General features: G+C 34.9%; 1 protein-coding gene across 10 annotated transcripts in view; it reads left to right on the top strand.

Annotated features, from left to right (window-relative positions):
• ATP2B2 (ATPase plasma membrane Ca2+ transporting 2) overlaps window positions 1-17,321 on the top strand; it is a 170,583-nt gene that overhangs the window by 75,449 nt on the left and 77,813 nt on the right. For 2 of the 10 annotated variants that reach the window (XM_065642931.1, XM_065642930.1), the window contains exons 4-8: window positions 142-267; window positions 7,386-7,511; window positions 9,307-9,339; window positions 10,720-10,815; window positions 15,888-15,929. The exons of 1 other annotated variant lie outside the window; for it this stretch is intronic. In XM_065642931.1, the coding sequence (XP_065499003.1) occupies window positions 142-267; window positions 7,386-7,511; window positions 9,307-9,339; window positions 10,720-10,815; window positions 15,888-15,929 (423 nt within the window). The remainder of the gene's footprint in view (window positions 1-141; window positions 268-7,385; window positions 7,512-9,306; window positions 9,340-10,719; window positions 10,816-15,887; window positions 15,930-17,321) is intronic. 7 more of the 10 variants (XM_065642935.1, XM_065642933.1, XM_065642939.1 and 4 more) reach the window with 5 other exon arrangements.

The following is a 17,321-nucleotide window of genomic DNA, read 5'->3' as shown; positions in this document are numbered from 1 at the left end:
TAGTTATTTCATCTTTGCTTTCATTTTACATTTAAATGTAATTATTGTTAATTGTGATTTTCTAATACATACCACTATGTAATTATAAAAGCAATCTTACTAACCCACTGTGTTTTTCCATTACCATGTTCTTACTGAAAGGCGATCTTCTGCCTGCTGATGGGATATTTATTCAAGGAAATGATCTTAAAATTGATGAAAGTTCTTTAACTGGAGAGTCAGACCAAGTCCGCAAATCTGTTGACAAAGACCCAATGCTACTGTCAGGTAAATCTGCCTGAATTCTTGCTGAGTTATCTTTTCTGCACTGCTTTGCTCATGTTTGGGTTTGGTTTCCCATGCCGTCAGGTTTTGGTAGCCTAGATAAAACCGATCTCTTGAACACACATACTGGCCTTGTCTGTTTGTCGTATGAAAGACATGCTACTGTTTTTTGATTATGTACAATTATTTCTGATCAAGAGTTTATAAAGTGCAAAAGTAATGAAACATTTTCAGAGGAAAAGTAAAGTATCACTTAGGGAAATTATTGTTTCAGTTCATTGTTTTAATTTAACCGTTAAATTTCAAAGACATTTAAAGTCTCCTTAAACACTTCCTTTGTGTACGGAATGGAAATGGGTATACTAAATGGGTACACTAAAATATTGTGGGCTTGACTTCTGTGGTAAATTCAAGTTATTTGTCATATTTGTATTTTGTAATTTAATTCTGTAGAGTAAATCAGTTAAACAGAATGTGGTTTGTTAATTCTAATTAAGATAGTTTCTAAATAGCTTGGTTGTCAGTATATTCCAGCTGGGATGTGATCGTAAAATAACAGCCTCCTGATCTCATAATGATCATCAATAACCTGAAACAGTCATTTTCAAATATATTTAAACTTTTTATTTATGGAAAGGATTCTCTTTGCTGCCTGGTTGTACAGCCAGCCAAGAGTCATCCCAAATGGCACATTGATGTTGCAGTGCAGCAGGTGAGTGCACGTTCTGCAGAAATCCTGCACTGTCCTGCCTCGCTGAGCTCCTGTTGCCCCAGCAACACCTCTTGGGAGATGCTTTTGTTCAGAAGATACAAGTAGTGACAAGTAAGGATGTGACAATTTTTATTGAATTAACAGTGTAAAATCCTTTCCAAATTTTTAATCAGACAATTAGTTCACTGGCTACGCAATTATGACTGTTAATTATGTAAATTATGGGATTGCGGTCTGATAAAAACCCATCAAATTTCAGTCAAAAGGTGGCTGCATTAACTTAAGAGGAAGAAGGTGCTGATGTTATTTGTGGAGTTGCCATTCCCATGGACTTCATGTTACAAAAGATCATGTTAATTAATTTTAACTGTAGCAAGCTTCAAGCATCTTTCTGCCTGAAACTGTGTATTAATTTTTTTTTCAAATGATACAAAAATTTCTGTCACTTCTGAGAATAAAGCAGCAAAACAAATTTTACTTGGTCTTAAAAAAATCCTAATTCTGGTTTTTATTTGTTAAATGTTGTTGCTGCAGTGGCTCTGCCAAGTGTATTGCTTTTGCTGTTCCTGTTGTAAAAGCCCAAGTCTTTCCAAGTTATAAATGTCTGAAAAATGCATTTGCACATGTTCAGGAGAGGCTAATAAAGATTAGTGGAGTAGCTGCGAATTCCAAAGGCCGCATTTGTGCAGAGAAAATACAGTTAAGAGCTCAGCATTTGCAGGCAGCGCACATACAGAAATTCTGAATAGCGGGGATGTTGCCACTTTTGGATTCTCGCTGTCCCTCTGGCTTCTTGATATATACTGTAGGGTAACTTCATTGTTCTGACTTTCATGAGTAGTGTATGAAGCTACTGACTGTCATTTTTGCCGGATTTACAATAATCTGATTTATCCTAGGAGTGCAGATATTTAGGCTTAACTTGATTGTAGTTTAAGAATTCTCTTGGTGGTGGTTTCCAGTGGGAAAACAGGGAGGCCGCAGTGATATTTTGAGGAAGGGTAGCTCACTGTTGCTGTTCCGAACAAAATTTGTAACCCAATGTTGTCCATGAAATATTTGTGCATTTTTTTCCATTTCTTTTTCTTAGCTGATAGTTGTACTGTTTTGTAAATATAACTTCATAACTGGCATAAAATTTTCATTTTAAATAGTTTTAATAGCGATCTTTTCTTACAGAAACTTCATAATGAAGTATCAGACTTCTATCAATTAAAATATCTCCTTGTTGAATTCTAGAGCTTTTCTGATTATCAACTTTCCACAGATTCATGTACTCTCACATAATCCTAGACTGGGTTAGATCTTTCTGAATACCCATAGATTTCACTGATAGCTGAGAAAAAATGTGAAGGTATCGCCCTGAAAGGCACAGTGGGCAGTGGGAGGGAAAGCAGTCCAGTTAAGGGAAAAGAAGGTTTTGTCTTGCTTCCTAAAACTCAAATTTATTTGCTATAAGGAGAGAAATTTGCCTTTACAGTTTTATTGCAGAGTTGAGTAAAGTTTATACTCTATTTTTCTTTATTACTATGTAATCTGTCTTGTGATTAGAAAGAAGGTGAAGAATTAATATGATATTTTAACAGGCACTGCACACACCTTTGTTTCATACGTAGAATGAAGAACATGTTTTATTCGTGCCATGTTAGAACTCTATTTGCTCAGGAGCAGGGTTGATGATTTGAGATTCTATCATGCCAAATACTACCTTCTTCCATAGATACAGTGCAAGGTTTAATCCCAATGATGCAGGAGCTGTTGTGCCCACTCGAAATTGTTAGTCCAAAAACTTGGGAACCACCACATCTTTCAGGGTGGGTTTGACCTGGTTTAAAAACTGAGGTCTTGTTAGATGTTAGCCTAGACCTATATTTTTATAAAATTTGTTTAAAGAAGAAAAACCCAAACCAACTAAGTTATCTCCAGGAAGTCTTTTGGGATGTAGACAATATTGTCAGGATGTTACTTGCTGCTGTTCTCCCTTAATCATCTGTTGGAAATTAAAACAGTCCTTGCTTGACAGAGGAATAACTGAAAAGAGGTAGCGTTTGAATTGCAGCCAGTTTGCTTTGCGCGTCTAAATCTGGTGAAAGATAAACACCCTGAATCAGGAAGTATTGTTTTCACCACTGGCACCCAAAACAACATTTTTAATATTCAATCACTTTCAATGACATATTTAAACTAAATTAGTTTCTGTGCTTAACGTCCTTTTTAATCATCCAGATAGTCATTTACCATACTTGACAAGCAATTCGAAGAGTACGAGTGCTGACTAAACCAGATGGTTCATTTCCATCTGTATATAGCACATTTGGTACCACCTAGGAGGGCAGAAATGGAAATACAGACTCTGATAGACCTGAAACCAAAAGAAGCAGGTTCTCTCCTACAGTTCCGCTATACTCTGTCTAAAACATTTTCCTTCTTTTAGATCACTAGTGTCAAACTCATTTTCACCGGAGGCCACATCAGCCTCGCGGGTGCCTTCAAAGGGCCGAATGTAATTTTAGGACTGTGTAAATGTAGGAGTAGTTCTAAATCATTACAAGCGATTTGCATGTATACTCTAGCATAAGCCATTGCATCAAAAGTCATCAGCATAAATGTGACTGTGGTGATGTTAAATTTCTTGGTAATGAGCATGGGTATGTCATGAAGACAGCTTGGGTAACCAAACTGACGGCTGCTCACCTGTTGTGATTGAAGCTGACGTGCCCTTTAAGTTTTGTATAGTTCAAGTTTGGAGAAATCCATGATTCCTAAATGCAGAAGTTTTGAATATGAATCTGGCCTCAGTATTGCACACAGTGAAGTATTTTGGGGTAGCACATGATTGCAAAAAATACCATATGAGGCTTGCTGTTTAAAACTCCTTTTCCAGGTATTTAGATTAGTTTGAGTAATGTATGAAAGAGTTACGTAGAGGAGCACACTTCATGTAGTTCTCACTGAACTGAGACAGAACATTACTTTATCCTAACCTAACGTTTACAAATGCATGTTTGAAACACAGAAAACTCAGCTCTTTCAAGAACAACTAGACAAAGGAGATCTCTTGGTCATGGTGCTTTGTTAGGTATTGAAAATAAAAAGGAAGCTTGATTAACGAATCAGGTCAGTTATTGCCTGGAGAAAAATAGTTCTGATTCTGTCTTAATTCCCTGCCAGAATATATTCCAAGCTAGGCTGCTAGCAGAGCAGAAATTAGCAAAATAGAGAAGCTAAGTTCAAATGTTCCAAATTATTTGGATATGTTGAAAATACTTAGAGATGAGGGGTTTTTTTCTGCAAAACTTTTTTTTTGATCATAGAGGATATTCTGATGGGTGGTTGACTTTGTTACTAACTTCACTTTCCTCTTAATAATTGCAGTGGCTAACCCAGTTGTTTAGATAGGCAGATAGAGAATTTGTGTTCACCACAGGTTTGCTGAAGTAGCAAAACAGTGTAAAACCCCCAAACTGGCATTCTCTGCTTTTCTTTTCTTGTTTTTCAGCCCCACTTCCAATCTGTTTTGCCTGTACTATTATTAGATTTGGGGTTTTCTGAGCAGTCCCATGTTTAGTTGCATTTTTTGTCTGAAAAGTATGTGCTTTAATAGGTTCCTTACCCGTCTAATCTGTTTATCACTTTTCTTACTACACTGGACTTCTTCCTTTTCTATCTTGGAATAATCACCATTTATCAACTTGAAATTAAATACTCAGTATGTGAAAAAAATTGCTTCACTAATATTGAAAAAAATTAGTCTTGAGAGGGAAATAAGTCATTAGAATTGTTCAATATGAAGTTGGAAGACAGGCTTAGTGTACAGATCAAGTGAAAAACATGCATTTGTTCCAGAATTCCATTTATATAACAAAAGCTGACAGAAGTCATAGAGCCCATTTCTTTATTCAAGTTAATATAATTACAATACTGTTTAAATGGTGACATTGCCAGAGTTGGATGGAAGGGGGATCCACTCTTTGGTTTAGCTTAGATGCTATAGCATTTTTCCCATAGTACTAGTGGAACATAATCTGATGATAATTTAGTACCTCCTCTAAAACATGTTTTTTTATGCACCCTAACAGTTTAGAATTATGTTTTACAAAGACTAATGTTAAGAAAAGGTTCAAAAAGGCTCGTCAGGTTAAGACATTTTTGCCTTTTCCAGGTGTAGCTTGAAATCCGGTGGGTGCGGGTTTTCTTAATCAAGCTGGCTTTAAAATATAGGTGTTCCTGCCATTTTCTGGAGGATATTTCTACCCACCTTTGTAGTCCAACACAGAAAAGACAATTCCTTCAAAATAGAACACAGGAATACTAAAAGCAAGTTCTTAATTAAAATATATTTTGAATGGTGTTACATCTTAAAGGAGGTTCCTCAAAATTTCCGAGTCAAGTTTCAGACATTTTCTGTTTTGTCTGAACCAGTACAACCAAGGCTATTCTGTTTTGTCAAGATCTTTTCTATTCCTTGAGGCTTGATGTAACTTGGGTTTTGTTGTTTGGGTACCTGTCATGATTTGTATGTTTGTGGTGTTTTGCTCTGTCATATGAAAGCAAGCAAATGACTTCTGCAGGAATCACATGTTATCTCAAAAAGCCACAGGAACAGTGCTCAATGCACCAAGAAGCTCTGCTGCTTTTTTTTTTTTTTTAATATATTGAACCTTTAGTGCATTTTTGTTTTTATTTGGCTTATTTCTGCTGAAATTTTTGTAGTGTTCTGATGAGATATTTATGCTCTCAAATTAAGCTCAGTGTTGACTGATGTTCTCTCTCTTCTGTGGTTCTGTTTTCCTTTTTAGGACATGAGAGACTTTGATTATTTAGAGAAAGATATTTTGATTATAAATAGTTTGGTTGCTTAGTATGTTCTAGGACAGCAATTGGATGAACAGTAATAAGAAAATGGGATTTTTTAAAAAATGACTTGTGTGTATATATATAAAATATTTATATTTTTAAGGACACGGGTCCGTATATCTTTCTTCAGCTTTTGAGATAACTCAATGAAATGCATATATGTAGATGAGTATGAACCCAATAAAATGATTTTTAAAAAGGGCGGGGGGGAAGTTTAATAGGTTTAGTAGATCAAAATGCCCAGTTAGATTCTCCATGAAAAATTAATTATATTCCCTGATTACTCGATTCAACAGGCTCATAACTGAGTTGGTTACAAGCCATTTTGCAGGAGTCTGCAGAAAGCTTGTTGGAAAATTTCTTCTGTTTTCCTGTGGCTGCAGACATGCCCCGCTGTGCTCCGCTGCACAACTGCAGGCGGCGCGGAATGACTGCACTGGAGTTTTAGAATATGGAGTGGTAATTAATGATGGTAGTGGCTAAACAATAGGGGCCAGCCAGTTGAGAGTAAGCATACCACAACTTTTACTTCATTAGCCACAGAGTTGTATAGGACAAGTTAGTCAATGACTCTGCCTAATTCATGCTGTTACACAGGATCGTAGAATCCTCTGTTATACATTTTTCCAAAATGTAAGTCAGAATACTTTCGGTCATTTCTAGGAATTTCTATTTATTTGTGTTTCCACAACTTATAACAAAAGGTTTCTAAGAGGCTATGATCTTAACATCTTAACCTAACATTTGGTTCAATATAGGAATAAGAGTTGTAAATAAAAAATTTCCATACAATGAAGCATGGAATATTTCTCAAAATGGATTTACTTAATTTAGTGATATAATTACCTAGTTAAACAAATTATCCTTCTCAGAAAAACTTAATGTACATTTTAATTTGTTTTAGAGTAATAGAAATCTCCATATATACTAAATTAATTTTCCGGTGCATGGCACGTTCTTCTTGCTATTTGGGAATCTCCTGATTAAATTAAACATCCCCTTGAAGATTTTTCTCTGTATTGATTTTTCAAGTTCGAAGATGTGAAGTTGTTTAAAAAACATTTTTTTTCTGTGCTTGTAAATCAACCATAACTGAGAAAGATGAGAGAAATTGCACACATATTTTCACTTTACTTACATAATAGTATTCCACGTACAGTCAGTGTAATCTTGACTAGAGTCATGCAGGAATGTTTGAAGAACTCTGAAAAAGTATCTTCACACAGTTAATTCTTGTAACTTTGAAAATAAACTAGTATCTTCCAAAAATATATAAACTTGGTTAGTGACAGCATCTCTTTTATAAAGGGAATCTGATGTGTGTGGTTAATGGATGTGCAGCCTGAGATCTGCAATTAAGCCTCCATTCTTGGTTGATAATAATATAGAACAAAAGGGGTTATTTTTGATATGTAATTATATTGGCCTCAACATAGATTTTTAAAGTTTAACAAATCTCTCATGGTACTACAGCAAAAGTGTTGCATAAAATATTTAATGGTTAGTCTTTATTTTTCTTCAGCTATACATAACTTATATTGCACATTTTCAGGTACCCATGTCATGGAAGGCTCTGGACGAATGCTTGTAACTGCTGTGGGTGTGAATTCTCAGACAGGCATCATCTTTACTCTGCTGGGTGCTGGAGGAGAAGAAGAAGAAAAGAAAGATAAGAAAGGTAAATTTCATAACACATTAGGAGGCTCTGAAGAAAGCTCTTGGGCTTTGTGTAGCCAGAGCTCTCTTCCACTCTTGACAAATAAATACAATTTTCAACACTTCCTTTTTTGTATACATTTTTGTCATTATATGTCACACAGAAAAACAGCAAGAGCTGTTAACCAATAAATACATTGGATAACAAGATGTTTTTCCAGTGTGAAATTGCAGACACTCAGTACATAATTAAATGCAAGGGAATCCATGGGCATACTGCCATTGCCGTGTCATCTTCGCATAAATCCATACTCACCTAAAATTTGCTAAGGTTTTGCTCTTGTGCATTTACATCTATGTGATTTTTTTTTTCAGAAAAAAACCCCCAAAACCCAAAAAAACAAAAACCAACTTGGCCATGGAAATAGCATCTTTCTTTGAGCTTCAAAAATAAAATACAGATAAGATGTGGCTTTTTGCTCACCTAGTTGTTTAATGTCAGTGACTGACTTCAGAGGCATTTGAATTTCTGAAGGTGTAAAGGTCAAACTAAGAATAGTAAAAGAAAGTAGCAGTAAATGTTAACAGAGTTTAACTTTGTTCTCTATCAGCTGATGAAATCAAGAAGTCTCTTTAGACTTTTCACCTTATTGTAGTGTGATGTCATAGCAATTACTACTTTATGGGTTGCACACTAACCAGCAACATGATTTAATGTATGTCCTCTCCAGTTTTTGTTCACACAGTCTTGTAAATTGTTCAAGTCTACTTTCAGAATTTTGTTCCAAGTTTGTTCTAAAAATATTTATTTTCCAGACATAATTACGGGCTAATTAATATGGGATTTTAGAGGTTTCCGCTCTTGTTAGTGTTTTTCACTATTAATAAAGAAGAGCAGTTAAAGCGTTAGGGAACATTTTACTTAGTATCCGTCAGGCAGTCTGATTCCAACGTTTTTCATTTGAAGCTACAGATAGGAAGCTCAAATTCAAATGGTTTTCATGACCTACCATTTCAATTTCTGAACAAGTTCAGCAAGTGATTGCACCTGACTCCATGTTTCTCCGAGGAAACCCCTTTTAGCTTGATGAAAGGCTTTATGAAATGTTTTATTTCTACACAGAAATGCACACTAATTCCTAGGCTTGGTAAGTTCTAGGAACATTAAAAGGAGAAAGACCAAAACTTCCCAAAGTAAAACTCTTTCATGTCCGACTAGTTTTGAACAATATCTTAGAGTCCAATCTTGCTACCATTAAGAGAAAGGCTTCTAGACACAGACCTTTCAAGATCTGGCGGCATCTGTTTGGCAGCGTCGAAGGATATTGTAGGCGATAAGGAACCTCAGTACCTGTTGCAGAGTGACAACTGTCTGTCCCGAGGTCCCTTGTTTAACTGGGTTGGCCTTCTCTACATGATTTTGCCCAGGACATTGCTGATTTTCTCATGTTTCCTTGCGGATAGCCCTGGAAGACAGGGAAAGAAAATCTGAGATAGCAGAGTAATGCACTGCACTGTGGTCATAATTCACTCCCCAGAGACAGCGATTCTTACAGAGGTGTGTAAGAACTTTTTTTGCAGACGCTAAATCTGATCGGGTATAGCTACAAGACCAAGAAAATTCCTTCATAGTTTCTAATGTTGCTGAGGAGTCCTGGGCAGAGCTGGTTGCAGATTGAGGGCCAAACTCAGATAATGTACTCTTATCTATAAACCTGCAATTCTCTGAAACCCTGCCAATCATAAATGTCTGTTTCACTCTTATGTGGGTGTATGCTTTTATCATTCATTAACATTTTGTAAAAATCATCATACAGGTGTGAAACAGGAGGATGGACATCAGCTTCCAGGTAGAGTAAGAATTGTACCACATCAAATGAAAGGATGAGGCTTTTAGCCAGCAAGCTTTGGTGCAAATCAGGGTTGAACTAATGATTAAAAAGAATTGTCTTTGAATCAGTCTGGTTAAATTAAAAAATAATTTCAAATCAACAGGATTGTTCGTGGCAAGCATTTAAGTGTGCACGCGTTGTTGGTGTTGCAAATCTTAATGTTAAGCTTGAATAATCAGTTGTTCTCCAGAAGTAAATTACAGCATATTAAATGTTGGAAAGCATGATTTGCTGTTAGTGGTTCATGCTGTGCTGGTTAGTATGGGTATCCAAATGGAATAAAAAATAAGCATGAGTAACCAAAACAGTTTAAGTTATTACCATCACAGTGATGAAATTTGCAATTGAAATTTTCATGAATGTAGTTACAGAGAGTGTGTTTTTAAATCCTGTATGCTGTTTGTTTTCTTCTCCCAATTTACCATTAGTAAATAAAACAAGACCATTTTTCTTGAATAAGAAACCAGTTAGTGTGAAACAGTTGCTATGGGTCAAGTACTGAAGAGTCTTAACCAGGAGTCATTACAGGAGTTCTGTGCACTATTGCGAACAATTAACCAGCAGAAAAGAAACAAAACTTATTTCATCTCTTATCTGTGGAGACTAATTTTCTGAATTCTAGTATAAAAAGACTTAATAAAATAATAAAACCTTCTTTGAGTTTTTCACCTTCCTGTTAGGAAAGATTGCGTGACCAATTTCTCTAAGGTGCAGATATCTGCTGAAAACCAAACCAGGATATTATTTTCTGATACTTCTTTCATTTTCAGGCAACAGGCAATTATATGAAGTCTATTATTTGGATTTTAAAGAACTCATTCTCCTCAATACTATATTTGCCAAGGTTCTATATTTCTTCTACATTTCCACATCAATATTGATAAGCTTAATGTTTGTACTGAGATCACTGTGCAAATCAACTAGGTTACGGCAGGACAAAGACTGCACCCATGTTAGACTGGGCTGCAGCAGCAATAATACATCATAATATTTCAACCATTTTAATATTTGCATAACACTTTCATTAAAGTAAAAAAAAATACACATAAAAGGACCAAAGCAGCATACATAGTACTGTGTAGAGTCAGTTTTCACCAAGTCTGTTAACTTTGTTAAATGTCTTTCATGTTTATTTATTTTATTATTATTATTTCATTTTGCCTTTGTAACACCTTTGTAATGGCATTTTGCTTTTCAAAGTTATGTTAATTAATTTAAACCAGATTGATTTGGGGGAAAACGTATTCCATAAATGTTTTTTGTTTTGTCATGTGCATTTGTTCATGTTATTATTATTTATTGTTTAATTTTATTTTTTTTTTATCCATTATTGCTCAGTAGATTCTTCCCATCCCTCCTCCCACCCTGCTTCAGCTACAGATGGTGCGGCAGGTGCAAATGCCACTGATAATGCAAATGCCAGCTTAGTCAATGGTACGTCAAGAACACCCGGCTTGTTTTGTTTGATAGATTTCTCTCCTGACTATATGAGATTCCCTCTTCTTTTCTGAACTGCACAGGTGGTGTGTGTGCATGTGATTACCCTCTGAGAGATCCTACTCCAGAAACTCCATAGTAGCTTACAAGCGATGCCACAAAGATGCTGCGACTTACTTTATTCACATAGAATTAAGCATGGGAGAGGAAGAAGTAGGAATTACGATCTATTTGCCATTAATTAAAACCACCTAAAAGGAACAGTTAAGTAAGGCTAGTTTCAAAACTTTGGAGTTGCCTTTACAGGAAGTTTCGTTGTAAAGCTCTTCACACATTTGCTAGCGTAGATCTGTAGAACACTGCAATAAATGGATTATATCCTGTTTTCTTCTAATGTGGCACTCTCATAAGTATTTGTATAGTCTTCATGTAGTTCTGAGAAATAGTGCTGGGGCCAGGCGTCTGGCTCAGTTTCAACTATCAGTGCATTAGGAATAACTCTGACTGCTTTGAGCATCTTTTTTTGGAAGACACTGACTGTGGATATTTGTGTATGCCGTTAGTGATCATCAAATGAGCCTGCCTGTGTTTACTAAAAGGAAAAAAAATATTCCTGTAGTCAGTTTTGACTGTCTCTTAGTACAGATTCTTGACCCCACTTCTTAGCATGCAGATATTTCAGTATATCTTCTAATAGTCTAATTCCAGTATTAAACAGAATGGGTCAATATTAGTCTTGGCATTAACTCCTATTTTTCAGATAATCAGATACATTAGTCTTTATTTGCCATAGAAAAATTTCCCTCTTGTACAGCACCAATAATACTGACAAAAGTAATTCTACTTTTCATTGTGTTGGTGCTAGAAGGTTTTTTTCCATGCAGGTCAGTGGTCATTGCATTATGCAAGTTGAAACTAGAGTTTCTGACACAGCAATACCAAGTACTAAACAATTACTATGATTTACTGGTGTAAATCTTATTTAAAACAACAACATGGGAAATATTTGAGCCTATTTTTAAAGAATGGTTTTATAATTTAAAAGAAACATATAACCAGATTTAAAACTTTACTCCTGCACATTCTGTGTTTGCTGGAAAACCAGGATTTACAATCCCTACATCTCACTGTGTGACAGGAACCCGTATCATCCTGGTTCCAATACCCCAATTTCAGATTCCTTAGAGACCAAGAACCAGGAATGTTGTGCAGCTGAATATGTTTTTGCTTTTAACTCTTCTGAGGTGAGGCCACTGGATTAATTCTGCAGGTCTTTGATCATCCTGGTCAGGAAATACTTTCTGCAATTGACCTTGTCTGACATGGCGTTCAGAGGAGAACCGAGACTTGGCGAGGATGGATAGCTCAGGGTGGCTTAGTCTGATTTCTGGTTATACTACACATTTTTCTAGTCAGCAGTGACAATGAGTTAGAGACTACTGAAAGTGTAGATATATATTGGAGGGGGTTTGGAGAGGAGAAAAGAAGGGGAAAAATGAGTTCTAAAGCAAGGAGATCAAATTCACTTAGGTATTTTTTCAGTCTGGATGAAGTAAATTTTTTCAATAATGTCTGAGAATTCTCCCTGCAGTGTGAGTGGAAACAAACATTTTTACCTAAAGTCTATTACCTCTGTGTAGAAAACACCATCAAATAAGAAAAAAATATTATATGCTTGAATAAGTACTTAGTTCAGGAAATGGTATTGCTTGTTACATGAAAATCAACAGACTATCATTTCAAATAAAATGTTACTATTATCTTAGTTATCAATATACAGTTGACACAAAAGAAGTATTTTGGTTTTAGTCCGTGAGCTTAATAGTGATAAATTCATGCAGGTTTGTGACACAGGCCTGCTTGTTATCTGCTGTATTGAAGGAACTGTTACAAATTCTAGTGGGTTCTGGGAGTTGAGATTAAAATACATCATTGTTTGATGGTCTCTTTGTTAAAACTATGGACAATATATTCAGTTTTTAAAAGGTTACAAGTTAAGGTTACGAGCAGATCAGAAAATCTTACAAAAAAGTAGTAATTAATTAAATTTCATCTAATTTTAAAGTATCATAATTAGAAAAGGCGAATTTTTAAAAGAAAATACAGGAAGCAGCAATCACTCTTTACAGGTTGTTTAGCCCAAATTTGATTTGAAAGGAGTGCGCTTATCATTGTCCCATAGGGCACTACCCCATTGCTAAATCAGGATTTCGATGGTGGTGGGTTTTTGGGTTATTTTGGGGGTTTTTTGGCATTTAGTACTTAGGGAGGCAGTTACTTAAAATCATATCTGATATAGAAACACCATGTCTCCGCTGAAATACTTTATATCTACTGTTAATTCTGTCAATTCTGGCATATGTACACTACTGTTCTGTTCCTGCAAAGCAATTTTCAGTTTTAATATATTTTGAAGTATTTTCTGAATTGTAAGTGAAGTTATTTAGTGAGCGCATGATCTAAAACTTCCTATTTGATACAGTGGAATCAGGTTTATTCTTTTTTAGATAACCTGTGTTTTACTAATGCATTGGCTCTGAGATTTCCAAAAAGAAAAGAAGAAAATATTTTCAAAATTATATAAAAATATATTTGTTTAAGAATTATATAGAAAAATATTATCAAAATATTAATAAATACTCATTCTCTCAGTGTTTCTAACCAATGCACAAAGGTCAGAAAGATGGGATAGTATTTCTGGTCCTAGCACTAACTGAAAGGAGAAAGGATCTCTCAGCAGTAGTGATTCTATCATCTTAATTTCTTTCTTCGTTCATAATTTATAGCCAAGTGAAGGCTTAAAATTATTTGGAACAGGAGGAAAGAAATTATTTTACAGCATTCTTTTCTTTATCGTAATTACCTACATCACCTGTTCTTTGTTATTCCATCTAAATAATTGGAATATAACTGGCTGTGATGACTTCCGAACGCCTCACCCCCCAAGAACATAAATGCAGTAGCTGCTGAGGTTAAGAATGTATTTCTTAAATACCTGTGTTTACATTGTTGTTAATGATTGTCCATTTTGTGTAATGGTATTTTAAGGTAGCCAAGGTAGATGATTTGTTAGTGTAATTGATTATAACAATTACGATATCCCAACCAAGTTAAATACTTTGATTTACATAGAAAAAAATAGCGTATTTGGTGTTTGTCAGTTATGAAAGTCATGAGTTTGGGTTTGTTGGTTTTTATTTTTATTAAGTTGAAGACTCTTCAATTATACTGCTGTAAGGTTTTGAATTGTGTTCCGAAAAAGGAACTACAGAACAGGACACGGAGCAGACGGTCTGCTCTAAATTAATGTTTGCTAGTTCTTAAGGAAGGCTTTATCCTCTAGCCAGGAATCAGAATCTCTAGAGATATTTTATGCCTTCCACTAACTTTATTAAAAACCATTCTAAGAAGAATGGCCATTAGAGAGATACAAAGTTCAACTCTGCACTGTACACAAAAACTTTTAAGGAAATTTCACAATGAAAGTGAATTTAGTTCCGGTTCATAGATTCATGTCTCATGGAAAAATATAAGTTTTTGGAAGATAGATGCTGCATTTTTAAAGGTCATTTGATAGCCAAGGTAGGAGTAGAGTTGAAATACAAGCAGTTGAAGCTGAATGCTTTACTTCAGCATCCTTCAGTAATCCCTATGAGTACTGAGATGATGATTTTTTTTTACTGTAATTCTGTGCATTTGCCGTGCCTGCAGCCTGTGAGCGTGGGCTGAGATGTTATGGTCATACATTTATGACTGATTTGGCCATTTATGCTCTTTTTGAGAGGGAAGTTGTTAGTGATCTCCCAGTTACTGAAAATACAAACATGCAAGAAATGCATCTTAGCCTTTCCATTTTGCTACTATTTATTCACGGCATAGAGTGAAAAAATTAATACGTATGTTGAAGCATAGTTGCTGCTGCTGTATTGTGCATGTCAGTCCCAGCTGTGTAATTGCAGAAAGCCAGAAGAGCAAGACTTAACTGCTGTCGTATTTTTTAATGAACTCTAATGATAACAGTTCTTATTCTAATATGTCAAGAATCCTGTAAAGGTGTTTCAGCTATCCATTTTCCTTAGCATTATTTTTATTGTGCATTGAACATAACTACAAAAAGAGAATGTTATCCATTCTGAATGTAATGTTTATGAAACTCCAGTAGGCTTTTCCAAAAGATAAATTCATATATCACTGTGAAAGTTTCACAAGGGATCCCACCAAGGAATTTTGAATACACGTGAAATTGTTTAGTGGTTATTCTGAATATTGAAGTTTTGTATGCTCTAATTTGTATTTCGTCCTTTTCATTTCATACACACTTTCAAATGGTATATTTTCAGTTTAAAAAAAACAAAAACACCCACAAAACCCCCAAAAACTAACAAAAACAAATAAGGACTTTAATATGGTAAGACTATATGTAGCTAAAATATTAAATTGGAAATTACAGATGCACTTGGCAAATCTCTCTTTAGGAAAAATCTGAAATAGGATGATCACCTGGCACTTGTATTTACAGGAGTAACTTCCTAAATAATAAAACCAAGTGAGGAAGGTGTGGTTTTAAAATCATATCTGATTTACATTTTTATTTTTTTTTATTGGCACTATTAATTCTATTTAGTCTGGACTTACTAAAATAATGAATTTAATTCTGGAATATGTTAAGAAAGTCATACTTTGTACTGGTGTGTGCCAAAATTATACCTGTGATTTGTTTAAGTCCCAGCTCTCTGAAATTTCAGTTCAGGAGTACTATTCAAATTCTACTTTCCACTGGATTCTTTTTATTAGTTTCACTCTCTTAATTTATGTAATTTGCTCAAATATGTGCTGATGTTTTACATGTTACAACAGGGACCTTGACTGCAGTTCCTTGAATGTGCCCAGCTAAGTTGTCCATGCTTCTAAGTAAACAGATGATAACAATGGCTACTGATCATAAATAAGTATCTGTAACATGCTCATTACTTTTGTCTGCTCTTTTTATTTAAATTCCCATTTTCATGTTCTGTCTTGGGTGAAGTTTGTTTACTGTCTGTTGTCTGTTGAAATTTTTCATCATATAGGCAAAATGCAGGATGGGAATATGGAGAACAGCCAGAACAAAGGTAATCTTCTTTTGTATTAAGGAGGTTGTGGATTTGATTTTTAGCATGTAGTTAAATTCTGTTAAAAAATAAAATGAAAATTTGTAATTTGTGTCTGTGTGTAAAAAGATATGGCCTTATTGTTCAAATAGAATTGAAAAACAAACAAACAAAAAACCGAACCACCAAACCCAACAAAGAAACCTGCCAAAGAGATTGTAACTTACCGAATTCTGATATATCAGTTATTTAGGATAGGAGAAGATCAGTATTTCTAATAAGCCACGTATAGATAATACTTTCATGTCACAAAGCTCATTTTTCTTGTGCAAGTTATGTATGCTATGTATTGTTAGTGAATTTCCAGTCCTATTTTTGATATGTCTCATCATGTTTGGTGTTTAATGGCATTGTGCAGACATATTGTCTTTTGCAGGGAAAAGGTGAAGCAATAGCAAAACGAAACTCTAAAGCAAAGAGGTTATTTAGCAATGTAAAAAGCATATTATAAAGATAAATAATGGGAAGATTAAGAATCTTATGAGTTTCTTTTTTAATGTACAATCTCAGGAAGAAATTCAAAGAAATATTTTGCTTTCTCTGAAGCAAAGTCATGGTTCCCTTTTTATTATATGAAGCAAAGTCATGGTTCTGTTTTTATTATGAGACACACAGCTTTTGTGATTTCTTTGGGTTATGCCAAAGAAGTAAATAAACTCCAACTTTCTCTTCTCAGATAATACTAAAGATTGCAAAGGTGATGGATCAGAAACTAAACTAACTCAGTGGTTAATAGTACAAAACAAATAAAATTATATTAAATGAGTAAGTGTTAAGGTCAGATAGACAAATTGGATTTCCAGGTCAAATAAACATGGTTTTGTACAATCTGTTCACGAATGTCAAAGCAAAGCTGTTTCATCTCATTCTATTTAATTTACTTATATCTATGTTCAATACGAACCAGACACATACACATATATAAACTGGAATGTCATTGCTTTTACAAAACATCTTTCTCTTTGATACTAAAATAAAGTTTCCTCATACTAGCATTCTTCCAAGAAAGGATGATTTAACCTTTAAATTGCGCATGCTTTTTATGGGAGAATGATATAAGTTACTCAACCACTACATACTAAGGAAACTTAAAGCCCGGTATTATCTAGAATAGTGGTTTGCAAAGTGTGGTTCCCTGGTCACTGAGGTGCCCCTGCAGTCATGAGAAGTGGTGCACAGATCGTCTGTGGAACCACATTAATTTAAAATGTTTTAATTCAAAGTATGATTATAATGGTGCATTGTAATCCGTGAGACATACCAAAATTTAGAGAAATATAGACCATCTCTTTGCCAAAGCATTTGAGATCTGCTATTCTAGGAAATCCTGCAGTACTGATGTACCGTTACTTG

Source organism: Caloenas nicobarica, chromosome 11 (assembly GCF_036013445.1).
Source record: "Caloenas nicobarica isolate bCalNic1 chromosome 11, bCalNic1.hap1, whole genome shotgun sequence".
In the NCBI taxonomy this organism is placed as follows: Eukaryota; Metazoa; Chordata; class Aves; order Columbiformes; family Columbidae; genus Caloenas; species Caloenas nicobarica.
This window is presented reverse-complemented; position numbering and strand designations above follow the sequence as displayed.